This window comes from Opisthocomus hoazin, chromosome 30 (genome assembly GCF_030867145.1).
Source record: "Opisthocomus hoazin isolate bOpiHoa1 chromosome 30, bOpiHoa1.hap1, whole genome shotgun sequence".
Lineage (NCBI taxonomy): Eukaryota > Metazoa > Chordata > Aves > Opisthocomiformes > Opisthocomidae > Opisthocomus > Opisthocomus hoazin.
Window position 1 is genome coordinate 3,201,596 of NC_134443.1, and position 26,060 is coordinate 3,227,655.

The 26,060-nt window shown below is 60.4% G+C and overlaps 10 protein-coding genes across 15 annotated transcripts; 4 read left to right on the top strand and 6 right to left on the bottom strand.

Moving 5' to 3' along the window:
- Window positions 1–1,157: 1,157 nt before the first annotated feature.
- Window positions 1,158–1,989, bottom strand: LOC142365013 (scale keratin-like). Of its 2 annotated transcripts, none has more exons than XM_075445368.1 (2): window positions 1,927–1,989; window positions 1,158–1,544 (listed from the first exon to the last, which is right to left on the bottom strand). In XM_075445368.1, the coding sequence occupies exon 2, from the start codon at window positions 1,521–1,523 to the stop codon at window positions 1,158–1,160; it is 366 nt and encodes a 121-aa protein (XP_075301483.1). In that variant the 5' UTR covers window positions 1,524–1,544; window positions 1,927–1,989. The 2 variants fall into 2 exon arrangements, with proteins under 2 accessions (XP_075301483.1, XP_075301482.1); XM_075445367.1 differs by having other exon boundaries at window positions 1,158–1,538; window positions 1,919–1,987.
- A 1,353-nt stretch (window positions 1,990–3,342) lies between these two features.
- On the top strand, window positions 3,343–3,708 carry LOC142364955 (scale keratin-like). The gene has a single exon (XM_075445262.1). It carries the CDS (start codon window positions 3,343–3,345, stop codon window positions 3,706–3,708), a length of 366 nt encoding a protein of 121 aa, XP_075301377.1.
- Window positions 3,709–6,118: 2,410 nt separating this feature from the next.
- LOC142365011 (scale keratin-like) lies at window positions 6,119–6,950 on the bottom strand. Of its 2 annotated transcripts, none has more exons than XM_075445366.1 (2): window positions 6,888–6,950; window positions 6,119–6,505 (listed from the first exon to the last, which is right to left on the bottom strand). In XM_075445366.1, the coding sequence occupies exon 2, from the start codon at window positions 6,482–6,484 to the stop codon at window positions 6,119–6,121; it is 366 nt and encodes a 121-aa protein (XP_075301481.1). In that variant the 5' UTR covers window positions 6,485–6,505; window positions 6,888–6,950. The 2 variants fall into 2 exon arrangements, with proteins under 2 accessions (XP_075301481.1, XP_075301480.1); XM_075445365.1 differs by having other exon boundaries at window positions 6,119–6,499; window positions 6,880–6,948.
- Window positions 6,951–8,303: 1,353 nt separating this feature from the next.
- LOC142364883 (scale keratin-like) lies at window positions 8,304–8,669 on the top strand. The gene has a single exon (XM_075445033.1). The coding sequence runs from the start codon at window positions 8,304–8,306 to the stop codon at window positions 8,667–8,669; it is 366 nt and encodes a 121-aa protein (XP_075301148.1).
- Window positions 8,670–11,075: 2,406 nt separating this feature from the next.
- On the bottom strand, window positions 11,076–11,908 carry LOC142364884 (scale keratin-like). 2 transcript variants are annotated; one of them, XM_075445035.1, is made up of 2 exons: window positions 11,846–11,908; window positions 11,076–11,462 (listed from the first exon to the last, which is right to left on the bottom strand). In XM_075445035.1, the coding sequence occupies exon 2, from the start codon at window positions 11,439–11,441 to the stop codon at window positions 11,076–11,078; it is 366 nt and encodes a 121-aa protein (XP_075301150.1). In that variant the 5' UTR covers window positions 11,442–11,462; window positions 11,846–11,908. The 2 variants fall into 2 exon arrangements, with proteins under 2 accessions (XP_075301150.1, XP_075301149.1); XM_075445034.1 differs by having other exon boundaries at window positions 11,076–11,456; window positions 11,838–11,906.
- A 3,083-nt stretch (window positions 11,909–14,991) lies between these two features.
- On the bottom strand, window positions 14,992–15,357 carry LOC142364880 (scale keratin-like). Its single transcript, XM_075445030.1, has one exon. The coding sequence runs from the start codon at window positions 15,355–15,357 to the stop codon at window positions 14,992–14,994; it is 366 nt and encodes a 121-aa protein (XP_075301145.1).
- Window positions 15,358–16,709: 1,352 nt separating this feature from the next.
- LOC142364885 (scale keratin-like) lies at window positions 16,710–17,535 on the top strand. Of its 2 annotated transcripts, none has more exons than XM_075445036.1 (2): window positions 16,710–16,772; window positions 17,149–17,535. In XM_075445036.1, the coding sequence occupies exon 2, from the start codon at window positions 17,170–17,172 to the stop codon at window positions 17,533–17,535; it is 366 nt and encodes a 121-aa protein (XP_075301151.1). In that variant the 5' UTR covers window positions 16,710–16,772; window positions 17,149–17,169. The 2 variants fall into 2 exon arrangements, with proteins under 2 accessions (XP_075301151.1, XP_075301153.1); XM_075445038.1 differs by having other exon boundaries at window positions 16,712–16,780; window positions 17,155–17,535.
- Window positions 17,536–19,979: 2,444 nt separating this feature from the next.
- LOC142364881 (scale keratin-like) lies at window positions 19,980–20,345 on the bottom strand. Its single transcript, XM_075445031.1, has one exon. It carries the CDS (start codon window positions 20,343–20,345, stop codon window positions 19,980–19,982), a length of 366 nt encoding a protein of 121 aa, XP_075301146.1.
- A 1,352-nt stretch (window positions 20,346–21,697) lies between these two features.
- On the top strand, window positions 21,698–22,523 carry LOC142364886 (scale keratin-like). 2 transcript variants are annotated; one of them, XM_075445039.1, is made up of 2 exons: window positions 21,698–21,760; window positions 22,137–22,523. In XM_075445039.1, exon 2 carries the CDS (start codon window positions 22,158–22,160, stop codon window positions 22,521–22,523), a length of 366 nt encoding a protein of 121 aa, XP_075301154.1. In that variant the 5' UTR covers window positions 21,698–21,760; window positions 22,137–22,157. The 2 variants fall into 2 exon arrangements, with proteins under 2 accessions (XP_075301154.1, XP_075301155.1); XM_075445040.1 differs by having other exon boundaries at window positions 21,700–21,768; window positions 22,143–22,523.
- Window positions 22,524–24,967: 2,444 nt separating this feature from the next.
- LOC142364882 (scale keratin-like) lies at window positions 24,968–25,333 on the bottom strand. The gene has a single exon (XM_075445032.1). It carries the CDS (start codon window positions 25,331–25,333, stop codon window positions 24,968–24,970), a length of 366 nt encoding a protein of 121 aa, XP_075301147.1.
- Between the last annotated feature and the right edge of the window lie 727 nt (window positions 25,334–26,060).

Below are 26,060 nucleotides of genomic sequence, written 5' to 3' on the forward strand. Positions count from 1 at the left end.
ACCGGAGGATTCACCTCAACTTCGCAAACCTCTTCTGAGCAGTGAGGTTGTCAGAGCACTGGGAGAGATTGCCCTGGGAGGTTATGGTGTCTCTGTCCTTGGAGATGGGCAAAAACTGTCTGGACATGGTGCTGGGCAGCCCGCTCTGGGTGACCGTGTTTGAGGGTGCAGCCTGAGAAGATGCAAAGGCTGCTGCCACAACAGTCAGGCTGTGATTTCTGTGATTTTGTATTTGCGGCAGAGAACTGAGTAGCATGGAGTGTGTTGGTCTGTGCTGGGGTTATGAAGGGGAAAATGAAAGGGAAGGAGAAGTGGTAAGGGCAGAGGGGAGGGGAAGGCAGCGGGAAATGGAATGGAAATTGGATGCTAGAATAAGAAAAGGGAAGAGGAAGAAGAGAAGAAGGGGGAGAAGAAGGAGGGAGCAGGCAAGAACAAGAGGAAAGAGCAGGGGAAGGGAACAAGATAAGGAAGAGGAAAGGGAATCGTCCCCTTTGCTTTCTCCCACAAGATCTTTAGCAGAGCCACAGGGGCACAAAGGGGCAGCAGCCGCAGCAGCCATTGCCCCTGGCTGGCTCCCAGCCCCTGGGGCAGCCACGCACGTGTACAGGGAGCCTGGAGGTCTGCAGAGGCCCCCAGCTGGCATGTCCTGCAGGCAGGGGAGCAGCCTGCATTCAGGCAGGGTCCTGGGAGCTCGACCGCGGGACTGTGTGTGGCCAGAGCTGTCAGGGCTGTGGGGTCTCCCCCGAGGCAGCTCAGCCTGGCTCTGCTGGGGCTGACACCCTGCACTGGCCTGGGTGGTGTTTGCCATGGCAAGGCGAGGGAAGGCTGCAGTCCAGGCTCAACTTAGAAAGAAAAGCTGGAGAGGCAGGCGTTGGATGCAGGATTGTTTTATTGCAGCAGAGAAAGACACACAAGGCAGAGGCAGGCAGGTTGTCACCGCGGGCTTTGAGAGAGGCGTTCCTTCAGGCTTCTTCCAGGCGGTGGCTGTCCCAGAGACAAGCAAGTGCCCTGTGGCAGGATGGTGGAGTCACGCATCTGGGAATGGGCAGGAGCAAAGAGGACAGGAGGTGTCATGGAGAGAAGGGAAGGGAAGGAGAAAGTAGAGGATGTGTGGAGCTGAGGTGGCCCAGGGCCATCAGAGACTTGTGGTTCTGGCTTTAGCAGGGCCCACAGGTGTCCCACAGCTTCTTGCTGTAGCGGGGCAAGGCACAAGGGCTGTAGGCAGGAGAAGCATAGGGTCTGCCAAAGGTGCAGAGGCCCCCCGAGCCCTGCGTGGCACCAGCACCGTAGAGGCCCCCCAGCCCCAGGGAGCCTCCAAAGGCCGGTGCTCCGGACGAGCCCACCACGGCTTGCTGGGGGAAGGAGCTGAGGATGGGGCCGGGGAAGGTGACGACCACAGGCGGTGGCTGGATGAAGGCTGAGGAGTCGGGACACTGCCGGGCACACAGCTCGTTGCAGCTCTCAGCGATGGGCTGTGGGACAGCAACGTTGGTCTTGGGTGGGCACAGGTCGTAGCAAGACATCTTTGTGTGAGAGAGCTGAGCCTGAAACAAACGGATCCAAAGAAGCTGTGATCAGGGAGGAGGAGATGCCGCAGCCATGCAGTGCCCTCTTGGCATGGCTGCCCTGAAGCTGGAGGGGCCAGAGCCACTGCCTTGCCCACGCTGCCTGCCCCTTGCCCCTTGCCCAGCCAGCCCCCCTCAGTGCCCTGCTCTCCACACACAGAGACCACACAAGCCCTCCCCGAGAGCCTGTGCGGGGCCTGGCTCTGCGTGCTCTGGCCACAGGGACCCTTCCTCCTGCCAACGTGGCTCAGCCTGCCAAGGCTGCTGCCAGCACGCCCGCTGCCGGCAGAGCTGTCCTGGCCAGCCAGGCCCCACGCCGGCCCTTGCCACGGGCGGCAGAGTCCCCCAGGCACCCACCTACCCTTTTGCTGAGCAGAGCGAGGCAGGAGCAGTGGATGCCAGTGCTGGCCGAGGGCAGCGCTTTTATGCTGGGCCGGCAAGCGTGGGGAGGAGCTGGCTGTGCTGGGGGCACGTGCTCTGCAGTGGCCGAGCCCCTGCCTCCTCCCTGCGTGGCACGGGGCTGTTTTGCTGATGCCATGTCCTTGCCAGACCCAACCCGCTCTATCAGCGCCTGCAATTACCCCGCTCGGACGCTTGCCAGCTGACACCTCATGGGCCACAAGAGCCCCACTGTCTTTTGATTATCTCCGTGTGTCAGAGGGCATGCAGCCTGACAAAGGCTGACTGCAAGCATCCTGCGTGCCATAGCTCTTCGTCCAGTGTTCCATGTTGGGGCAGCCCCATGCCTTCTTTGCTGAGCCACAGGGAAGACCGCGGTCATAGTGTTGGCAAAGAAGGTGGGCTTGTAATGGCCTCAAGCACACCAGCGACCACAGGACTCATGCTGTGTGGCTGTTATCTATAGATGAGCGAGGTTGTGAAATGGCAAGTCCAAGGCATTCCTCTCGGGCCCTGCCTGCTCAGCAAGATGCATCACTCCCCAGTCCAATGGAGCTGGTCTCCATCTGCCTGCAGGCATTGGCCATTGACCTCTGCAAGAATATGGGAGAAAGACTGCTGAGCTCTTCCCCGAGGGGCATGCAGGAAGGCGCACAGACCTCCACTTGGGTTCAGGCAGCACAGTTTCGAGCCAGCCCTGTGCCAGCCCCACCGGTTCCTTGCAAATATCCCAGGAGCCCCATTGTTGGTGGACGGTGCTGAGCAGGGGCTGCCTTTGGGGTAGTGGGGAGCTGGGATGCCCATCTGAATGCACAACCACAGAAGATCCCAGCTGGCTGCCTGGCCCTGCCTCTGCTCAATGGCAGCTCTGCTCCCAGCACAGCCTGGCTGTGAGCACAAGGCACAGATGTCTCCCGCGGGCAGAGCACAAGGCAGGCAGTGAGCGGCTTCTGAAGCACGGACCTCACCTGCCATGCACCCCTCCAGCAGGGAGATGCCTGCTGCCATTTAGCCCACTAAGCAGAAAGGGGAGGAAAGCCTCTGAAGTGGCATGTGCTGCTTCCAAGGAGGGGATGCTGAGTCAGGGCGGGGTAGGAGCCAGACAGCCTTGTCCTCATCAGCAGGAGGGAGTGGTGGCTCTGCAGATTGGCCCAGGTGGTGCTGAGCAATGGGGGGCCAGTATAAAAGCTCTGCCTCTGCCAGGCTCTGCCAAGCAGTGCAGTGGCTGCCTTCTCCTTGGGGAACAGGGTAAGTCTGTGAGCTCTTCTCTTCTTGGTGGCCTTGTCCTGCCCCAGGCCCTTGTGCCTCAGGTGCTCCCCTCTGCTGCTTTATTGATATGTTTGCCTTATTGCAGAGCTCCGTCTGATCCTGCGCAAAGATGTCTTGCTACGACCTGTGCCCACCCAAGACCAGCGTTGCTGTCCCACAGCCCATCGCTGAGAGCTGCAACGAGCTCTGTGCCCGGCAGTGTCCCGACTCCTCAGCCTTCATCCAGCCACCGCCTGTGGTCGTCACCTTCCCCGGCCCCATCCTCAGCTCCTTCCCCCAGCAAGCCGTGGTGGGCTCGTCCGGAGCACCGGCCTTTGGAGGCTCCCTGGGGCTGGGGGGCCTCTACGGTGCTGGTGCCACGCAGGGCTCGGGGGGGCTCTGCACCTTTGGCAGACCCTATGCTTCTCCTGCCTACAGCCCTTGTGCCTTGCCCCGCTACAGCAGGAAGCTGTGGGACACCTGTGGGCCCTGCTAAATGCAGCCCAGACAAAGGCCCTGACCTCAGCCCACACACCAACACCCCCAGCACCCAAACTGGGCTGAGCTGGTGGCCATGGGGCACCGAGGAATGCTGAGCATCCCCAGCCCCACTCAGCGCCTGGGCAAATGCCAGTGCTGCACACCCTCAGCCCTTCCCTTTCCTCTTCTCCTACCTGCTGCTCTCTTCCCCTTCCCTCTCCCCCAGGCTGTTGGACAAGGTGGAAGAAGGATCCATAAGTTCCTGTGAGGCTGGTGGACCATGTGCTTGTGATCTTGAATGCTGCACCTAGAGGTCATCTGGAGTGAGAAGCTATACTCTGGAGAAGATCCCTCTGCTTCCCACAACATGTGACAACCAGCATCTCTGGGTCTTGACGACTGCTCTCTCTGAGAGTCTGTCCTGCCCCTCTGGGCACAATAAAGCTTTCCTGCATCCAAGTGCTGTCTCCTTCCCTCTTTCTCCCAAGGCAGAAAGAGCCTGGGTGCTTAGTGACTGTCCGTTGTGGAAGGGCAAATGCTGCTCCTGAGATGCCCAGGCCAGGTGAGAGTGGGCAGTGTCTGGAGAGGGAGGATGCAGGCAGGGCAGAGGGTAGACAGAGCCTCTTGGTCGGACTTGTGGCACCTGGAGAAAGGGCAGGGAGCAGGACAGGCTCTGGCAGTGCTCTTTTGCCTGGCGTTCTGGTCCCTCAGGTCTGCAGAAGCACAGCAGCATCTCTAGGCATCTGCACAGAGGAGGCTGGAGAGGAGCCAGTACTCAAGCCTGAGATTGGGATGTGGCTGGCAATTGCTGGAGAGCAGCTTGTCAGGAAAGGCCCTGAGGGTGCTGGGGGACACCAAGGTGAGCAGGAGCTGGCAACAAGCCTTTGGGAAAGGGTGTCCAGAGGGTTTCTGGACTGCATAGGTGGAATGTGGGCAGGAGGTGGAGGGAGGGGATAGTTGACCACTTGTCAGCACTGGTAAGGCCAGCCCTGTAGTGCTGTGTCTGGTGCTATGCTCCCAGCACATGAGAGCTGTGGGGCTGGAGAGAGTCCTGTACAGGACCACACATGGATGCTGAAGGCACAGGGAGCATGTGTCCTGTGGGGAGAGCCTGAGGGAGCTGGGACTGCTCCTCCTGGCTCTGAGGAGGCTCAGGGGGACTCCTTAATGTGCACACAGGTGTGAAGGGATGGCATGAAGAAGATGGAGCCAGGCTCTTTTTGGTGGTGTCCAGTGCCAGGACAAGAGGCCATGGGCACCAGCTGCAACACCGGAGGATTCACCTCAACTTCGCAAACCTCTTCTGAGCAGTGAGGTTGTCAGAGCACTGGGAGAGATTGCCCTGGGAGGTTATGGTGTCTCTGTCCTTGGAGATGGGCAAAAACTGTCTGGACATGGTGCTGGGCAGCCCGCTCTGGGTGACCGTGTTTGAGGGTGCAGCCTGAGAAGATGCAAAGGCTGCTGCCACAACAGTCAGGCTGTGATTTCTGTGATTTTGTATTTGCGGCAGAGAACTGAGTAGCATGGAGTGTGTTGGTCTGTGCTGGGGTTATGAAGGGGAAAATGAAAGGGAAGGAGAAGTGGTAAGGGCAGAGGGGAGGGGAAGGCAGCGGGAAATGGAATGGAAATTGGATGCTAGAATAAGAAAAGGGAAGAGGAAGAAGAGAAGAAGGGGGAGAAGAAGGAGGGAGCAGGCAAGAACAAGAGGAAAGAGCAGGGGAAGGGAACAAGATAAGGAAGAGGAAAGGGAATCGTCCCCTTTGCTTTCTCCCACAAGATCTTTAGCAGAGCCACAGGGGCACAAAGGGGCAGCAGCCGCAGCAGCCATTGCCCCTGGCTGGCTCCCAGCCCCTGGGGCAGCCACGCACGTGTACAGGGAGCCTGGAGGTCTGCAGAGGCCCCCAGCTGGCATGTCCTGCAGGCAGGGGAGCAGCCTGCATTCAGGCAGGGTCCTGGGAGCTCGGCCGCGGGACTGTGTGTGGCCAGAGCTGTCAGGGCTGTGGGGTCTCCCCCGAGGCAGCTCAGCCTGGCTCTGCTGGGGCTGACACCCTGCACTGGCCTGGGTGGTGTTTGCCATGGCAAGGCGAGGGAAGGCTGCAGTCCAGGCTCAACTTAGAAAGAAAAGCTGGAGAGGCAGGCGTTGGATGCAGGATTGTTTTATTGCAGCAGAGAAAGACACACAAGGCAGAGGCAGGCAGGTTGTCACCGCGGGCTTTGAGAGAGGCGTTCCTTCAGGCTTCTTCCAGGCGGTGGCTGTCCCAGAGACAAGCAAGTGCCCTGTGGCAGGATGGTGGAGTCACGCATCTGGGAATGGGCAGGAGCAAAGAGGACAGGAGGTGTCATGGAGAGAAGGGAAGGGAAGGAGAAAGTAGAGGATGTGTGGAGCTGAGGTGGCCCAGGGCCATCAGAGACTTGTGGTTCTGGCTTTAGCAGGGCCCACAGGTGTCCCACAGCTTCTTGCTGTAGCGGGGCAAGGCACAAGGGCTGTAGGCAGGAGAAGCATAGGGTCTGCCAAAGGTGCAGAGGCCCCCCGAGCCCTGCGTGGCACCAGCACCGTAGAGGCCCCCCAGCCCCAGGGAGCCTCCAAAGGCCGGTGCTCCGGACGAGCCCACCACGGCTTGCTGGGGGAAGGAGCTGAGGATGGGGCCGGGGAAGGTGACGACCACAGGCGGTGGCTGGATGAAGGCTGAGGAGTCGGGACACTGCCGGGCACACAGCTCGTTGCAGCTCTCAGCGATGGGCTGTGGGACAGCAACGTTGGTCTTGGGTGGGCACAGGTCGTAGCAAGACATCTTTGTGTGAGAGAGCTGAGCCTGAAACAAACGGATCCAAAGAAGCTGTGATCAGGGAGGAGGAGATGCCGCAGCCATGCAGTGCCCTCTTGGCATGGCTGCCCTGAAGCTGGAGGGGCCAGAGCCACTGCCTTGCCCACGCTGCCTGCCCCTTGCCCCTTGCCCAGCCAGCCCCCCTCAGTGCCCTGCTCTCCACACACAGAGACCACACAAGCCCTCCCCGAGAGCCTGTGCGGGGCCTGGCTCTGCGTGCTCTGGCCACAGGGACCCTTCCTCCTGCCAACGTGGCTCAGCCTGCCAAGGCTGCTGCCAGCACGCCCGCTGCCGGCAGAGCTGTCCTGGCCAGCCAGGCCCCACGCCGGCCCTTGCCACGGGCGGCAGAGTCCCCCAGGCACCCACCTACCCTTTTGCTGAGCAGAGCGAGGCAGGAGCAGTGGATGCCAGTGCTGGCCGAGGGCAGCGCTTTTATGCTGGGCCGGCAAGCGTGGGGAGGAGCTGGCTGTGCTGGGGGCACGTGCTCTGCAGTGGCCGAGCCCCTGCCTCCTCCCTGCGTGGCACGGGGCTGTTTTGCTGATGCCATGTCCTTGCCAGACCCAACCCGCTCTATCAGCGCCTGCAATTACCACGCTCGGACGCTTGCCAGCTGACACCTCATGGGCCACAAGAGCCCCACTGTCTTTTGATTATCTCCGTGTGTCAGAGGGCATGCAGCCTGACAAAGGCTGACTGCAAGCATCCTGCGTGCCATAGCTCTTCGTCCAGTGTTCCATGTTGGGGCAGCCCCATGCCTTCTTTGCTGAGCCACAGGGAAGACCGCGGTCATAGTGTTGGCAAAGAAGGTGGGCTTGTAATGGCCTCAAGCACACCAGCGACCACAGGACTCATGCTGTGTGGCTGTTATCTATAGATGAGCGAGGTTGTGAAATGGCAAGTCCAAGGCATTCCTCTCGGGCCCTGCCTGCTCAGCAAGATGCATCACTCCCCAGTCCAATGGAGCTGGTCTCCATCTGCCTGCAGGCATTGGCCATTGACCTCTGCAAGAATATGGGAGAAAGACTGCTGAGCTCTTCCCCGAGGGGCATGCAGGAAGGCGCACAGACCTCCACTTGGGTTCAGGCAGCACAGTTTCGAGCCAGCCCTGTGCCAGCCCCACCGGTTCCTTGCAAATATCCCAGGAGCCCCATTGTTGGTGGACGGTGCTGAGCAGGGGCTGCCTTTGGGGTAGTGGGGAGCTGGGATGCCCATCTGAATGCACAACCACAGAAGATCCCAGCTGGCTGCCTGGCCCTGCCTCTGCTCAATGGCAGCTCTGCTCCCAGCACAGCCTGGCTGTGAGCACAAGGCACAGATGTCTCCCGCGGGCAGAGCACAAGGCAGGCAGTGAGCGGCTTCTGAAGCACGGACCTCACCTGCCATGCACCCCTCCAGCAGGGAGATGCCTGCTGCCATTTAGCCCACTAAGCAGAAAGGGGAGGAAAGCCTCTGAAGTGGCATGTGCTGCTTCCAAGGAGGGGATGCTGAGTCAGGGCGGGGTAGGAGCCAGACAGCCTTGTCCTCATCAGCAGGAGGGAGTGGTGGCTCTGCAGATTGGCCCAGGTGGTGCTGAGCAATGGGGGGCCAGTATAAAAGCTCTGCCTCTGCCAGGCTCTGCCAAGCAGTGCAGTGGCTGCCTTCTCCTTGGGGAACAGGGTAAGTCTGTGAGCTCTTCTCTTCTTGGTGGCCTTGTCCTGCCCCAGGCCCTTGTGCCTCAGGTGCTCCCCTCTGCTGCTTTATTGATATGTTTGCCTTATTGCAGAGCTCCGTCTGATCCTGCGCAAAGATGTCTTGCTACGACCTGTGCCCACCCAAGACCAGCGTTGCTGTCCCACAGCCCATCGCTGAGAGCTGCAACGAGCTCTGTGCCCGGCAGTGTCCCGACTCCTCAGCCTTCATCCAGCCACCGCCTGTGGTCGTCACCTTCCCCGGCCCCATCCTCAGCTCCTTCCCCCAGCAAGCCGTGGTGGGCTCGTCCGGAGCACCGGCCTTTGGAGGCTCCCTGGGGCTGGGGGGCCTCTACGGTGCTGGTGCCACGCAGGGCTCGGGGGGGCTCTGCACCTTTGGCAGACCCTATGCTTCTCCTGCCTACAGCCCTTGTGCCTTGCCCCGCTACAGCAGGAAGCTGTGGGACACCTGTGGGCCCTGCTAAATGCAGCCCAGACAAAGGCCCTGACCTCAGCCCACACACCAACACCCCCAGCACCCAAACTGGGCTGAGCTGGTGGCCATGGGGCACCGAGGAATGCTGAGCATCCCCAGCCCCACTCAGCGCCTGGGCAAATGCCAGTGCTGCACACCCTCAGCCCTTCCCTTTCCTCTTCTCCTACCTGCTGCTCTCTTCCCCTTCCCTCTCCCCCAGGCTGTTGGACAAGGTGGAAGAAGGATCCATAAGTTCCTGTGAGGCTGGTGGACCATGTGCTTGTGATCTTGAATGCTGCACCTAGAGGTCATCTGGAGTGAGAAGCTATACTCTGGAGAAGATCCCTCTGCTTCCCACAACATGTGACAACCAGCATCTCTGGGTCTTGACGACTGCTCTCTCTGAGAGTCTGTCCTGCCCCTCTGGGCACAATAAAGCTTTCCTGCATCCAAGTGCTGTCTCCTTCCCTCTTTCTCCCAAGGCAGAAAGAGCCTGGGTGCTTAGTGACTGTCCGTTGTGGAAGGGCAAATGCTGCTCCTGAGATGCCCAGGCCAGGTGAGAGTGGGCAGTGTCTGGAGAGGGAGGATGCAGGCAGGGCAGAGGGTAGACAGAGCCTCTTGGTCGGACTTGTGGCACCTGGAGAAAGGGCAGGGAGCAGGACAGGCTCTGGCAGTGCTCTTTTGCCTGGCGTTCTGGTCCCTCAGGTCTGCAGAAGCACAGCAGCATCTCTAGGCATCTGCACAGAGGAGGCTGGAGAGGAGCCAGTACTCAAGCCTGAGATTGGGATGTGGCTGGCAATTGCTGGAGAGCAGCTTGTCAGGAAAGGCCCTGAGGGTGCTGGGGGACACCAAGGTGAGCAGGAGCTGGCAACAAGCCTTTGGGAAAGGGTGTCCAGAGGGTTTCTGGACTGCATAGGTGGAATGTGGGCAGGAGGTGGAGGGAGGGGATAGTTGACCACTTGTCAGCACTGGTAAGGCCAGCCCTGTGGTGCTGTGTCTGGTGCTATGCTCCCAGCACGAGAGCTGTGGGGCTGGAGAGAGTCCTGTACAGGACCACACATGGATGCTGAAGGCACAGGGAGCATGTGTCCTGTGGGGAGAGCCTGAGGGAGCTGGGACTGCTCCTCCTGGCTCTGAGGAGGCTCAGGGGGACTCCTCAATGTGCACACAGGTGTGAAGGGATGGCATGAAGAAGATGGAGCCAGGCTCTTTTTGGTGGTGTCCAGTGCCAGGACAAGAGGCCATGGGCACCAGCTGCAACACCGGAGGATTCACCTCAACTTCGCAAACCTCTTCTGAGCAGTGAGGTTGTCAGAGCACTGGGAGAGATTGCCCTGGGAGGTTATGGTGTCTCTGTCCTTGGAGATGGGCAAAAACTGTCTGGACATGGTGCTGGGCAGCCCGCTCTGGGTGACCGTGTTTGAGGGTGCAGCCTGAGAAGATGCAAAGGCTGCTGCCACAACAGTCAGGCTGTGATTTCTGTGATTTTGTATTTGTGGCAGAGAACTGAGTAGCATGGAGTGTGTTGGTCTGTGCTGGGGTTATGAAGGGGAAAATGAAAGGGAAGGAGAAGTGGTAAGGGCAGAGGGGAGGGGAAGGCAGCGGGAAATGGAATGGAAATTGGATGCTAGAATAAGAAAAGGGAAGAGGAAGAAGAGAAGAAGGGGGAGAAGAAGGAGGGAGCAGGCAAGAACAAGAGGAAAGAGCAGGGGAAGGGAACAAGATAAGGAAGAGGAAAGGGAATCGTCCCCTTTGCTTTCTCCCACAAGATCTTTAGCAGAGCCACAGGGGCACAAAGGGGCAGCAGCCGCAGCAGCCATTGCCCCTGGCTGGCTCCCAGCCCCTGGGGCAGCCACGCACGTGTACAGGGAGCCTGGAGGTCTGCAGAGGCCCCCAGCTGGCATGTCCTGCAGGCAGGGGAGCAGCCTGCATTCAGGCAGGGTCCTGGGAGCTCGGCCGCGGGACTGTGTGTGGCCAGAGCTGTCAGGGCTGTGGGGTCTCCCCCGAGGCAGCTCAGCCTGGCTCTGCTGGGGCTGACACCCTGCACTGGCCTGGGTGGTGTTTGCCATGGCAGGGCAAGGGAAGGCTGCAGTCCAGGCTCAACTTAGAAAGAAAAGCTGGAGAGGCAGGCGTTGGATGCAGGATTGTTTTATTGCAGCAGAGAAAGACACACAAGGCAGAGGCAGGCGTGTTGTCACCGTGGCTTTGAGAGAAATGTTCTTTCAGGCTTCTCCCAGGCGGTGGCTGTCCCAGAGACAAGCAAGTGCCCTGTGGCAGGATGATGGAGTCACGCATCTGGGAATGGGCAGGAGCAAAGAGGACAGGAGGTGTCATGGAGAGAAGGGAAGGCAAGGAAAAAGGAGAGGAGGTGTGGGGCTGAGGTGGCCCAGGGGCTGCTTGGGCTTCCATGTTGTGTTTAGCAGGGCCCACAGGTGTCCCACAGCTTCTTGCTGTAGCGGGGCAAGGCACAAGGGCTGTAGGCAGGAGAAGCATAGGGTCTGCCAAAGGTGCAGAGGCCCCCCGAGCCCTGCGTGGCATCAGCACCGTAGAGGCCCCCCAGCCCCAGGGAGCCTCCAAAGGCCGGTGCTCCGGACGAGCCCACCACGGCTTGCTGGGGGAAGGAGCTGAGGATGGGGCCGGGGAAGGTGACGACCACAGGCGGTGGCTGGATGAAGGCTGAGGAGTCGGGGCACTGCCGGGCACACAGCTCGTTGCAGCTCTCAGCGATGGGCTGTGGGACAGCAACGCTGGTCTTGGGTGGGCACAGGTCGTAGCAAGACATCTTTGCGTGAGAGAGCTGAGCCTGAAACAAACGGATCCAAAGAAGATGTGATCAGCGAGGAGGAGATGCCGCAGCCATGCAGTGCCCTGTTGACAGGGCTGCCCTGAAGCTGTAACGGGCCATATCGACCGCCTTGCCCATGCTGCCTGCCCCTTGCCCCTTGCCCAGCCAGCCCCCCTCAGTGCCCTGCTCTCCACACACAGAGGCCACACAAGCCCTCCCCGAGAGCCTGTGCGGGGCCTGGCTCTGCGTGCTCTGGCCACAGGGATCCTTCCTCCTGCCCACGTGGCTCAGCCTGCCAAGGCTGCTGCCAGCACGCCCGCTGCCGGCAGAGCTGTCCTGGCCAGCCAGGCCCCACGCTGGCCCTTGCCACGGGCGGCAGAGTCCCCCAGGCACCCACCTACCCTTTTGCTGAGCAGAGCGAGGCAGGAGCAGTGGATGCCAGTGCTGGCCGAGGGCAGCGCTTTTATGCTGGGCCGGCAAGCGTGGGGAGGAGCTGGCTGTGCTGGGGGCACGTGCTCTGCAGTGGCCGAGCCCCTGCCTCCTCCCTGCGTGGCACGGGGCTGTTTTGCTGATGCCATGTCCTTGCCAGACCCAACCCGTTGTATCAGCGCCTGCAATTACCCCGCTCGGACGCTTGCCAGCTGACACCTCATGGGCCACAAGAGCCCCACTGTCTTTTCATTATCTCCGTGTGTCAGAGGGCACGCAGCCTGACAAAGGCTGACTGCAAGCGTCCTGCGTGCCATAGCTCTTCGTGCCCACCCAAGACCAGCGTTGCTGTCCCACAGCCCATCGCTGAGAGCTGCAACGAGCTGTGTGCCCGGCAGTGTCCCGACTCCTCAGCCTTCATCCAGCCACCGCCTGTGGTCGTCACCTTCCCCGGCCCCATCCTCAGCTCCTTCCCCCAGCAAGCCGTGGTGGGCTCGTCCGGAGCACCGGCCTTTGGAGGCTCCCTGGGGCTGGGGGGCCTCTACGGTGCTGGTGCCACGCAGGGCTCGGGGGGCCTCTGCACCTTTGGCAGACCCTATGCTTCTCCTGCCTACAGTCCTTGTGCCTTGCCCCGCTACAGCAAGAAGCTGTGGGACACCTGTGGGCCCTGCTAAACACAACATGGAAGCCCAAGCAGCCCCTGGGCCACCTCAGCTCCACGCCTCCTCTCCTTTTTCCTTGCCTTCCCTTCTCTCCATGACACCTCCTGTCCTCTTTGCTCCTGCCCATTCCCAGATGCGTGACTCCATCATCCTGCCACAGGGCACTTGCTTGTCTCTGGGACAGCCACTGCCTGGAAGAAGCCTGAAGGAACGCCTCTCTCAAAGCCCGCGGTGACAACCTGCCTGCCTCTGCCTTGTGTGTCTTTCTCTGCTGCAATAAAACAATCCTGCATCCAACGCCTGCCTCTCCAGCTTTTCTTTCTAAGTTGAGCCTGGACTGCAGCCTTCCTTCACCCTGCCATGGCAAACACCACCCAGGCCAGTGCAGGGTGTCAGCCCCAGCAGAGCCAGGCTGAGCTGCCTCGGGGGAGACCCCACAGCTCTGACAGCTCTGGCCACACACAGTCCCGCGGCCGAGCTCCCAGGGCCCTGCCTGAATGCAGGCTGCTCCCCTGCCTGCAGGACATGCCAGCTGGGGGCCTCTGCAGACCTCCAGGCTCCCTGTACACGTGCGTGGCTGCCCCAGGGGCTGGGAGCCAGCCAGGGGCAATGGCTGCTGTGACTGCTGCCCCTTTGTGCCTCTGTGGCTCTGCTAAAGGTCTTGTGGGAGAAAGCAAAGGGGATGATTCCCTTTCCTCTTCCTTATCTTGTTCCCTTCCCCTGCTCTTTCCTCTTGTTCTTGCCTGCTCCCTCCTTCTTCTCCCCCTTCTTCTCTTCTTCCTCTTCCCTTCCCTTTTCTTATTCAGTGTCCAAATTCCATTCCATTTCCCGCTGCCTTCCCCTCCCCTCTGCCCTTCCCTCTTCTCATTCCCTTTCATTTTCCCCTTCATAACCCCAGCACAGACCAACACACTCCATGCTACTCAGTTCTCTGCCGCAAATACAAAATCACAGAAATCACAGCCTGACTGTTGTGGCAGCAGCCTTTGCATCTTCTCAGGCTGCACCCTCAAACACGGTCACCCAGAGCGGGCTGCCCAGCACCATGTCCAGACAGTTTTTGCCCATCTCCAAGGACAGAGACTCCATAACCTCCCAGGGCAATCTCTCCCAGTGCTCTGACAACCTCACTGCTCAGAAGAGGTTTGGGATGTTGAGGTGAATCCTCCGGTGTTGCAGCTGGTGCCCATGGCCTCTTGTCCTGGCACTGGACACCACCAAAAAGAGCCTGGCTCCATCTTCTTCATGCCTTCCCTTCACACCTGTGTGCACATTGAGGAGTCCCACTGAGCCTCCTCAGAGCCAGGAGGAGCAGTCCCAGCTCCCTCAGGCTCTCCCCACAGGACACATGCTCCCTGTGCATTCTGCATCCATGTGTGGTCCTGTACAGGACTCTCTCCAGCAGCCCCACAGCTCTCATGTGCTGGGAGCCCAGCGGGGGACACAGCACTGCAGGGCTGGCTTCCCCAGTGCTGAGTGGTGTCCAGGGATTACCTCCCTCCACCTCCTGCCCCCATTCTACCCTATACAGCCCAGAACACCTCTGCATGCCCTTGCCCAAAGGCACACTGCTGCTCCTGCTCACCTTGGTGTCCCCCAGCATCCTCAGGGCCTTTCCTGACAAGATGCTCTCCAGCAATTGCCAGCCATGTCCCAAGCTCAGGCTTGAGTACTGGCTCCTCTCCAGCCTCCTCTGTGCAGATGCTTGGAGATGCTGCTGTGCTTCTGCAGACCTGAGGGACCTCTTGGGACTGGTGCTGCTCCCAAGCTGAGAAGAACAGGCAAAAGAGCACTGCCAGAGCCTGTCCTGCTCCCTGCCCTTTCCCCAGCTGCTGCAAGTCCCACCAAAAGGCTCTGTCTACCCTCTGCCCTGCCTGCATCCTCCCTCTCCAGACACTGCCCACTCTCACCTGGCCTGGGCATCTCAGGAGCAGCATTTGCCCTTCCACAACGGACAGTCACTAAGCACCCAGGCTCTTTCTGCCTTGGGAGAAAGAGGGAAGGAGACAGCACTTGGATGCAGGAAAGCTTTATTGTGCCCAGAGGGGCAGGAGAGACTCTCAGAGAGAGCAGTCGTCAAGACCCAGAGATGCTGGTTGTCACATGTTGTGGGAAGCAGAGGGATCTTCTCCAGAGTATAGCTTCTCACTCCAGATGCCCTCTAGGTGCAGAATTCCAGATCACAAGCACATGGTCCACCAGCCTCACAGGAACTTATGGATCCTTCTTCCACCTTGTCCAACAGCCTGGGGGAGAGGGAAGGGGAAGAGAGCAGCAGGTAGGAGAAGAGGAAAGGGAGGGGCTGAGGGTGTGCAGCACTGGCATTTGCCCAGGCGCTGAGTGGGACTGGGGATGCTCAGCATTCCTCAGTGCCCCATGGCCACCAGCTCAGCCCAGTTTGGGTGCTGGGGGTGTTGGTGTGTGGGCTGAGGTCAGGGCCTTTGTCTGGGCTGCATTTAGCAGGGCCCACAGGTGTCCCACAGCTTCCTGCTGTAGCGGGGCAAGGCACAAGGGCTGTAGGCAGGAGAAGCATAGGGTCTGCCAAAGGTGCAGAGGCCCCCCGAGCCCAGCGTGGCACCAGCACCGTAGAGGCCCCCCAGTCCCAGGGAGCCTCCAAAGGCCGGTGCTCCGGACGAGCCCACCACGGCTTGCTGGGGGAAGGAGCTGAGGATGGGGCCGGGGAAGGTGACGACCACAGGCGGTGGCTGGATGAAGGCTGAGGAGTCGGGACACTGCCGGGCACACAGCTCGTTGCAGCTCTCAGCGATGGGCTGTGGGACAGCAACGCTGGTCTTGGGTGGGCACAGGTCGTAGCAAGACATCTTTGCGCAGGATCAGACGGAGCTCTGCAAGAGGACAGAGATGGCAACGGAGCAGCAGAGGGGAGCACCTGAGGCACAAGGGCCTGGGGCAGGACAAGGCCACCAAGAAGAGGAGAGCTCACAGACTTACCCTGTTCCCCAAGGAGAAGGCAGCCACTGCACTGCTTGGCAGAGCCTGGCAGAGGCAGAGCTTTTATACTGACCCCCATTGCTCAGCACCACCTGGGCCAATCTGCAGAGCCACCACTCCCTCCTGCTGATGAGGAAAGGGCTGTCTGGCTCCTGCCCCGCCCTGACTCAGCATCCCCTCCTTGGAAGCAGCACATGCCACTTCAGAGGCTTTCCTCCCCTTTCTGCTTAGTGGGCTAAATGGCAGCAGGCATCTCCCTGCTGGAGGTGTGCATGGCAGGTGAGGTCCATGCTTCAGAAGCCGCTCACTGCCTGCCTTGTGCTCTGCCCGCGGGAGACATCTGTGCCTTGTGCTCACAGCCAGGCTGTGCTGGGAGCAGAGCTGCCATTGAGCAGAGGCAGGGCCAGGCAGCCAGCTGGGATCTTCTGTGGTTGTGCATTCAGATGGGCATCCCAGCTCCCCACTACCCCAAAGGCAGCCCCTGCTCAGCACCGTCCACCAACAATGGGGCTCCTGGGATATTTGCAAGGAACCGGTGGGGCTGGCACAGGGCTGGCTCGAAACTGTGCTGCCTGAACCCAAGTGGAGGTCTGTGCGCCTTCCTGCATGCCCCTCGGGGAAGAGCTCAGCAGTCTTTCTCCCATATTCTTGCAGAGGTCAATGGCCAACGCCTGCAGGCGGATGGAGACCAGCTCCTTTGGGCTGGGGAGTGATGCATCTTGCTGAGCAGGCAGGGCCCGAGAGGAATGCCTTGGATTTGCTATTTCACAATCTCGCTCTTCTATAAATAACAGCCACCCAACATGAGTCCTGTGGTCGCTGGTGTGCTTGAGGCCATTACAAGCCCACCTTCTTTGCCAACACTATGACCGCGGTCTTCCCTGTGGCTCGGCAAAGAAGGCATGGGGCTGCCCCAACATGGAGCACTGGACGAAGAGCTATGGCACGCAGGACGCTTGCAGTCAGCCTTTGTCACGCTGCGTGCCCTCTGACACACGGAGATAATGAAAAGACAGTGGGGCTCTTGTGGCCCATGAGGTGTCAGCTGGCAAGCGTCCGAGCGTGGCAATTGCAGGCGCTGATAGAGCGGGTTGGGTCTGGCAAGGACATGGCATCAGCAAAACAGCCCCGTGCCACGCAGGGAGGAGGCAGGGGCTCGGCCACTGCAGAGCACGTGCCCCCAGCACAGCCAGCTCCTCCCCACGCTTGCCGGCCCAGCATAAAAGCGCTGCCCTCGGCCAGCACTGGCATCCACTGCTCCTGCCTCGCTCTGCTCAGCAAAAGGGTAGGTGGGTGCCTGGGGGACTCTGCCACCCGTGGCAAGGGCCGGCGTGGGGCCTGGCTGGCCAGGACAGCTCTGCCGGCAGCGGGCGTGCTGGCAGCAGCCTTGGCAGGCTGAGCCACGTTGGCAGGAGGAAGGGTCCCTGTGGCCAGAGCACGCAGAGCCAGGCCCCGCACAGGCTCTCGGGGAGGGCTTGTGTGGCCTCTGTGTGTGAAGAGCAGGGCACTGAGGGAGGCTGGCTGGGCAAGGGGCAGGCAGCGTGGGCAAGGTGGTTAATATGGCCCGTTACAGCTTCAGGGCAGCCCTGCCAACAGGGCACCGCATGGCTGCGGCATCTCCTCCTCGCCGATCACATCTTCTTTGGATCCTTTTGTTTCAGGCTCAGCTCTCTCACACAAAGATGTCTTGCTACGACCTGTGCCCACCCAAGACCAGCGTTGCTGTCCCACAGCCCATCGCTGAGAGCTGCAACGAGCTGTGTGCCCGGCAGTGTCCCGACTCCTCAGCCTTCATCCAGCCACCGCCTGTGGTCGTCACCTTCCCCGGCCCCATCCTCAGCTCCTTCCCCCAGCAAGCCGTGGTGGGCTCGTCCGGAGCACCGGCCTTTGGAGGCTCCCTGGGGCTGGGGGGCCTCTACGGTGCTGGTGCCACGCAGGGCTCGGGGGGCCTCTGCACCTTTGGCAGACCCTATGCTTCTCCTGCCTACAGCCCTTGTGCCTTGCCCCGCTACAGCAAGAAGCTGTGGGACACCTGTGGGCCCTGCTAAACACAACATGGAAGCCCAAGCAGCCCCTGGGCCACCTCAGCCCCACGCCTCCTCTCCTTTTTCCTTGCCTTCCCTTCTCTCCATGACACCTCCTGTCCTCTTTGCTCCTGCCCATTCCCAGATGCGTGACTCCACCATCCTGCCACAGGGCACTTGCTTGTCTCTGGGACAGCCACCGCCTGGAAGAAGCCTGAAGGAACGCCTCTCTCAAAGCCCGCGGTGACAACCTGCCTGCCTCTGCCCTGTGTGTCTTTCTCTGCTGCAATAAAACAATCCTGCATCCAACACCTGCCTCTCCAGCTTTTCTTTCTAAGTTGAGCCTGGACTGCAGCCTTCCCTTGCCCTGCCATGGCAAACACCACCCAGGCCAGTGCAGGGTGTCAGCCCCAGCAGAGCCAGGCTGAGCTGCCTCGGGGGAGACCCCACAGCCCTGACAGCTCTGGCCACACACAGTCCCGCGGCCGAGCTCCCAGGGCCCTGCCTGAATGCAGGCTGCTCCCCTGCCTGCAGGACATGCCAGCTGGGGGCCTCTGCAGACCTCCAGGCTCCCTGTACATGTGCGTGGCTGCCCCAGGGGCTGGGAGCCAGCCAGGGGCAATGGCTGCTGTGACTGCTGCCCCTTTGTGCCTCTGTGGCTCTGCTAAAGGTCTTGTGGGAGAAAGCAAAGGGGACGATTCCCTTTCCTCTTCCTTATCTTGTTCCCTTCCCCTGCTCTTTCCTCTTGTTCTTGCCTGCTCCCTCCTTCTTCTCCCCCTTCTTCTCTTCTTCCTCTTCCCTTCCCTTTTCTTATTCAGTGTCCAAATTCCATTCCATTTCCCACTGCCTTCCCCTCCCCTCTGCCCTTCCCTCTTCTCATTCCCTTTCATTTTCCCCTTCATAACCCCAGCACAGACCAACACACTCCATGCTACTCAGTTCTCTGCCGCAAATACAAAATCACAGAAATCACAGCCTGACTGTTGTGGCAGCAGCCTTTGCATCTTCTCAGGCTGCACCCTCAAACACGGTCACCCAGAGCGGGCTGCCCAGCACCATGTCCAGACAGTTTTTGCCCATCTCCAAGGACAGAGACTCCATAACCTCCCAGGGCAATCTCTCCCAGTGCTCTGACAACCTCACTGCTCAGAAGAGGTTTGGGATGTTGAGGTGAATCCTCCGGTGTTGCAGCTGGTGCCCATGGCCTCTTGTCCTGGCACTGGACACCACCAAAAAGAGCCTGGCTCCATCTTCTTCATGCCTTCCCTTCACACCTGTGTGCACATTGAGGAGTCCCACTGAGCCTCCTCAGAGCCAGGAGGAGCAGTCCCAGCTCCCTCAGGCTCTCCCCACAGGACACATGCTCCCTGTGCATTCTGCATCCATGTGTGGTCCTGTACAGGACTCTCTCCAGCAGCCCCACAGCTCTCATGTGCTGGGAGCCCAGCGGGGGACACAGCACTGCAGGGCTGGCTTCCCCAGTGCTGAGTGGTGTCCAGGGATTACCTCCCTCCACCTCCTGCCCCCATTCTACCCTATACAGCCCAGAACACCTCTGCATGCCCTTGCCCAAAGGCACACTGCTGCTCCTGCTCACCTTGGTGTCCCCCAGCATCCTCAGGGCCTTTCCTGACAAGATGCTCTCCAGCAATTGCCAGCCATGTCCCAAGCTCAGGCTTGAGTACTGGCTCCTCTCCAGCCTCCTCTGTGCAGATGCTTGGAGATGCTGCTGTGCTTCTGCAGACCTGAGGGACCTCTTGGGACTGGTGCTGCTCCCAAGCTGAGAAGAACAGGCAAAAGAGCACTGCCAGAGCCTGTCCTGCTCCCTGCCCTTTCCCCAGCTGCTGCAAGTCCCACCAAAAGGCTCTGTCTACCCTCTGCCCTGCCTGCATCCTCCCTCTCCAGACACTGCCCACTCTCACCTGGCCTGGGCATCTCAGGAGCAGCATTTGCCCTTCCACAACGGACAGTCACTAAGCACCCAGGCTCTTTCTGCCTTGGGAGAAAGAGGGAAGGAGACAGCACTTGGATGCAGGAAAGCTTTATTGTGCCCAGAGGGGCAGGAGAGACTCTCAGAGAGAGCAGTCGTCAAGACCCAGAGATGCTGGTTGTCACATGTTGTGGGAAGCAGAGGGATCTTCTCCAGAGTATAGCTTCTCACTCCAGATGCCCTCTAGGTGCAGAATTCCAGATCACAAGCACATGGTCCACCAGCCTCACAGGAACTTATGGGTCCTTCTTCCACCTTGTCCAACAGCCTGGGGGAGAGGGAAGGGGAAGAGAGCAGCAGGTAGGAGAAGAGGAAAGGGAGGGGCTGAGGGTGTGCAGCACTGGCATTTGCCCAGGCGCTGAGTGGGACTGGGGATGCTCAGCATTCCTCAGTGCCCCATGGCCACCAGCTCAGCCCAGTTTGGGTGCTGGGGGTGTTGGTGTGTGGGCTGAGGTCAGGGCCTTTGTCTGGGCTGCATTTAGCAGGGCCCACAGGTGTCCCACAGCTTCCTGCTGTAGCGGGGCAAGGCACAAGGGCTGTAGGCAGGAGAAGCATAGGGTCTGCCAAAGGTGCAGAGGCCCCCCGAGCCCAGCGTGGCACCAGCACCGTAGAGGCCCCCCAGTCCCAGGGAGCCTCCAAAGGCCGGTGCTCCGGACGAGCCCACCACGGCTTGCTGGGGGAAGGAGCTGAGGATGGGGCCGGGGAAGGTGACGACCACAGGCGGTGGCTGGATGAAGGCTGAGGAGTCGGGACACTGCCGGGCACACAGCTCGTTGCAGCTCTCAGCGATGGGCTGTGGGACAGCAACGCTGGTCTTGGGTGGGCACAGGTCGTAGCAAGACATCTTTGCGCAGGATCAGACGGAGCTCTGCAAGAGGACAGAGATGGCAACGGAGCAGCAGAGGGGAGCACCTGAGGCACAAGGGCCTGGGGCAGGACAAGGCCACCAAGAAGAGGAGAGCTCACAGACTTACCCTGTTCCCCAAGGAGAAGGCAGCCACTGCACTGCTTGGCAGAGCCTGGCAGAGGCAGAGCTTTTATACTGACCCCCATTGCTCAGCACCACCTGGGCCAATCTGCAGAGCCACCACTCCCTCCTGCTGATGAGGACAGGGCTGTCTGGCTCCTGCCCCGCCCTGACTCAGCATCCCCTCCTTGGAAGCAGCACATGCCACTTCAGAGGCTTTCCTCCCCTTTCTGCTTAGTGGGCTAAATGGCAGCAGGCATCTCCCTGCTGGAGGTGTGCATGGCAGGTGAGGTCCATGCTTCAGAAGCCGCTCACTGCCTGCCTTGTGCTCTGCCCGCGGGAGACATCTGTGCCTTGTGCTCACAGCCAGGCTGTGCTGGGAGCAGAGCTGCCATTGAGCAGAGGCAGGGCCAGGCAGCCAGCTGGGATCTTCTGTGGTTGTGCATTCAGATGGGCATCCCAGCTCCCCACTACCCCAAAGGCAGCCCCTGCTCAGCACCGTCCACCAACAATGGGGCTCCTGGGATATTTGCAAGGAACCGGTGGGGCTGGCACAGGGCTGGCTCGAAACTGTGCTGCCTGAACCCAAGTGGAGGTCTGTGCGCCTTCCTGCATGCCCCTCGGGGAAGAGCTCAGCAGTCTTTCTCCCATATTCTTGCAGAGGTCAATGGCCAACGCCTGCAGGCGGATGGAGACCAGCTCCTTTGGGCTGGGGAGTGATGCATCTTGCTGAGCAGGCAGGGCCCGAGAGGAATGCCTTGGATTTGCTATTTCACAATCTCGCTCTTCTATAAATAACAGCCACCCAACATGAGTCCTGTGGTCGCTGGTGTGCTTGAGGCCATTACAAGCCCACCTTCTTTGCCAACACTATGACCGCGGTCTTCCCTGTGGCTCGGCAAAGAAGGCATGGGGCTGCCCCAACATGGAGCACTGGACGAAGAGCTATGGCACGCAGGACGCTTGCAGTCAGCCTTTGTCACGCTGCGTGCCCTCTGACACACGGAGATAATGAAAAGACAGTGGGGCTCTTGTGGCCCATGAGGTGTCAGCTGGCAAGCGTCCGAGCGTGGCAATTGCAGGCGCTGATAGAGCGGGTTGGGTCTGGCAAGGACATGGCATCAGCAAAACAGCCCCGTGCCACGCAGGGAGGAGGCAGGGGCTCGGCCACTGCAGAGCACGTGCCCCCAGCACAGCCAGCTCCTCCCCACGCTTGCCGGCCCAGCATAAAAGCGCTGCCCTCGGCCAGCACTGGCATCCACTGCTCCTGCCTCGCTCTGCTCAGCAAAAGGGTAGGTGGGTGCCTGGGGGACTCTGCCACCCGTGGCAAGGGCCGGCGTGGGGCCTGGCTGGCCAGGACAGCTCTGCCGGCAGCGGGCGTGCTGGCAGCAGCCTTGGCAGGCTGAGCCACGTTGGCAGGAGGAAGGGTCCCTGTGGCCAGAGCACGCAGAGCCAGGCCCCGCACAGGCTCTCGGGGAGGGCTTGTGTGGCCTCTGTGTGTGAAGAGCAGGGCACTGAGGGAGGCTGGCTGGGCAAGGGGCAGGCAGCGTGGGCAAGGTGGTTAATATGGCCCGTTACAGCTTCAGGGCAGCCCTGCCAACAGGGCACCGCATGGCTGCGGCATCTCCTCCTCGCCGATCACATCTTCTTTGGATCCTTTTGTTTCAGGCTCAGCTCTCTCACGCAAAGATGTCTTGCTACGACCTGTGCCCACCCAAGACCAGCGTTGCTGTCCCACAGCCCATCGCTGAGAGCTGCAACGAGCTGTGTGCCCGGCAGTGTCCCGACTCCTCAGCCTTCATCCAGCCACCGCCTGTGGTCGTCACCTTCCCCGGCCCCATCCTCAGCTCCTTCCCCCAGCAAGCCGTGGTGGGCTCGTCCGGAGCACCGGCCTTTGGAGGCTCCCTGGGGCTGGGGGGCCTCTACGGTGCTGGTGCCACGCAGGGCTCGGGGGGCCTCTGCACCTTTGGCAGACCCTATGCTTCTCCTGCCTACAGCCCTTGTGCCTTGCCCCGCTACAGCAAGAAGCTGTGGGACACCTGTGGGCCCTGCTAAACACAACATGGAAGCCCAAGCAGCCCCTGGGCCACCTCAGCCCCACGCCTCCTCTCCTTTTTCCTTGCCTTCCCTTCTCTCCATGACACCTCCTGTCCTCTTTGCTCCTGCCCATTCCCAGATGCGTGACTCCACCATCCTGCCACAGGGCACTTGCTTGTCTCTGGGACAGCCACCGCCTGGAAGAAGCCTGAAGGAACGCCTCTCTCAAAGCCCGCGGTGACAACCTGCCTGCCTCTGCCCTGTGTGTCTTTCTCTGCTGCAATAAAACAATCCTGCATCCAACGCCTGCCTCTCCAGCTTTTCTTTCTAAGTTGAGCCTGGACTGCAGCCTTCCCTTGCCCTGCCATGGCAAACACCACCCAGGCCAGTGCAGGGTGTCAGCCCCAGCAGAGCCAGGCTGAGCTGCCTCGGGGGAGACCCCACAGCCCTGACAGCTCTGGCCACACACAGTCCCGCGGCCGAGCTCCCAGGGCCCTGCCTGAATGCAGGCTGCTCCCCTGCCTGCAGGACATGCCAGCTGGGGGCCTCTGCAGACCTCCAGGCTCCCTGTACATGTGCGTGGCTGCCCCAGGGGCTGGGAGCCAGCCAGGGGCAATGGCTGCTGTGACTGCTGCCCCTTTGTGCCTCTGTGGCTCTGCTAAAGGTCTTGTGGGAGAAAGCAAAGGGGACGATTCCCTTTCCTCTTCCTTATCTTGTTCCCTTCCTCTGCTCTTTCCTCTTGTTCTTGCCTGCTCCCTCCTTCTTCTCCCCCTTCTTCTCTTCTTCCTCTTCCCTTCCCTTTTCTTATTCAGTGTCCAAATTCCATTCCATTTCCCACTGCCTTCCCCTCCCCTCTGCCCTTCCCTCTTCTCATTCCCTTTCATTTTCCCCTTCATAACCCCAGCACAGACCAACACACTCCATGCTACTCAGTTCTCTGCCGCAAATACAAAATCACAGAAATCACAGCCTGACTGTTGTGGCAGCAGCCTTTGCATCTTCTCAGGCTGCACCCTCAAACACGGTCACCCAGAGCGGGCTGCCCAGCACCATGTCCAGACAGTTTTTGCCCATCTCCAAGGACAGAGACTCCATAACCTCCCAGGGCAATCTCTCCCAGTGCTCTGACAACCTCACTGCTCAGAAGAGGTTTGGGATGTTGAGGTGAATCCTCCGGTGTTGCAGCTGGTGCCCATGGCCTCTTGTCCTGGCACTGGACACCACCAAAAAGAGCCTGGCTCCATCTTCTTCATGCCTTCCCTTCACACCTGTGTGCACATTGAGGAGTCCCACTGAGCCTCCTCAGAGCCAGGAGGAGCAGTCCCAGCTCCCTCAGGCTCTCCCCACAGGACACATGCTCCCTGTGCATTCTGCATCCATGTGTGGTCCTGTACAGGACTCTCTCCAGCAGCCCCACAGCTCTCATGTGCTGGGAGCCCAGCGGGGGACACAGCACTGCAGGGCTGGCTTCCCCAGTGCTGAGTGGTGTCCAGGGATTACCTCCCTCCACCTCCTGCCCCCATTCTACCCTATACAGCCCAGAACACCTCTGCATGCCCTTGCCCAAAGGCACACTGCTGCTCCTGCTCACCTTGGTGTCCCCCAGCATCCTCAGGGCCTTTCCTGACAAGATGCTCTCCAGCAATTGCCAGCCATGTCCCAAGCTCAGGCTTGAGTACTGGCTCCTCTCCAGCCTCCTCTGTGCAGATGCCTGGAGATGCTGCTGTGCTTCTGCAGACCTGAGGGAACTCTGGGGACTGGTGCTGCTCCCAAGCTGAGAAGAACAGGCAAAAGAGCACTGCCAGAGCCTGTCCTGCTCCCTGCCCTTTCCCCAGCTGCTGCAAGTCCCACCAAAAGGCTCTGTCTACCCTCTGCCCTGCCTGCATCCTCCCTCTCCAGACACTGCCCACTCTCACCTGGCCTGGGCATCTCAGGAGCAGCATTTGCCCTTCCACAACGGACAGTCACTAAGCACCCAGGCTCTTTCTGCCTTGGGAGAAAGAGGGAAGGAGACAGCACTTGGATGCAGGAAAGCTTTATTGTGCCCAGAGGGGCAGGAGAGACTCTCAGAGAGAGCAGTCGTCAAGACCCAGAGATGCTGGTTGTCACATGTTGTGGGAAGCAGAGGGATCTTCTCCAGAGTATAGCTTCTCACTCCAGATGACCTCTAGGTGCAGAATTCCAGATCACAAGCACATGGTCCACCAGCCTCACAGGAACTTATGGGTCCTTCTTCCACCTTGTCCAACAGCCTGGGGGAGAGGGAAGGGGAAGAGAGCAGCAGGTAGGAGAAGAGGAAAGGGAGGGGCTGAGGGTGTGCAGCACTGGCATTTGCCCAGGCGCTGAGTGGGACTGGGGATGCTCAGCATTCCTCGGTGCCCCATGGCCACCAGCTCAGCCCAGTTTGGGTGCTGGGGGTGTTGGTGTGTGGACTGAGGTCAGGGCCTTTGTCTGGGCTGCATTTAGCAGGGCCCACAGGTGTCCCACAGCTTCCTGCTGTAGCGGGGCAAGGCACAAGGGCTGTAGGCAGGAGAAGCATAGGGTCTGCCAAAGGTGCAGAGGCCCCCCGAGCCCAGCGTGGCACCAGCACCGTAGAGGCCCCCCAGTCCCAGGGAGCCTCCAAAGGCCGGTGCTCCGGACGAGCCCACCACGGCTTGCTGGGGGAAGGAGCTGAGGATGGGGCCGGGGAAGGTGACGACCACAGGCGGTGGCTGGATGAAGGCTGAGGAGTCGGGACACTGCCGGGCACACAGCTCGTTGCAGCTCTCAGCGATGGGCTGTGGGACAGCAACGCTGGTCTTGGGTGGGCACAGGTCGTAGCAAGACATCTTTGCGCAGGATCAGACGGAGCTCTGCAAGAGGACAGAGATGGCAACGGAGCAGCAGAGGGGAGCCACCTGAGGCACAAGGGCCTGGGGCAGGACAAGGCCACCAAGAAGAGAAGAGCTCATAGACTTACCCTGTTCCCCAAGGAGAAGGCAGCCACTGCACTGCTTGGCAGAGCCTGGCAGAGGCAGAGCTTTTATACTGACCCCCATTGCTCAGCACCACCTGGGCCAATCTGCAGAGCCACCACTCCCTCCTGCTGATGAGGACAGGCCTGTCTGGCTCCTACCCCGCCCTGACTCAGCATCCCCTCCTTGGAAGCAGCACATGCCACTTCAGAGGCTTTCCTCCCCTTTCTGCTTAGTGGGCTAAATGGCAGCAGGCATCTCCCTGCTGGAGGTGTGCATGGCAGGTGAGGTCCGTGCTTCAGAAGCCGCTCGCTGCCTGCCTTGTGCTCTGCCCGCGGGAGACATCTGTGCCTTGTGCTCACAGCCAGGCTGTGCTGGGAGCAGAGCTGCCATTGAGCAGAGGCAGGGCCAGGCAGCCAGCTGGGATCTTCTGTGGTTGTGCATTCAGATGGGCATCCCAGCTCCCCACTACCCCAAAGGCAGCCCCTGCTCAGTACCGTCCACCAACAATGGGGCTCCTGGGATATTTGCAAGGAACCGGTGGGGCTGGCACAGGGCTGGCTCGAAACTGTGCTGCCTGAACCCAAGTGGAGGTCTGTGC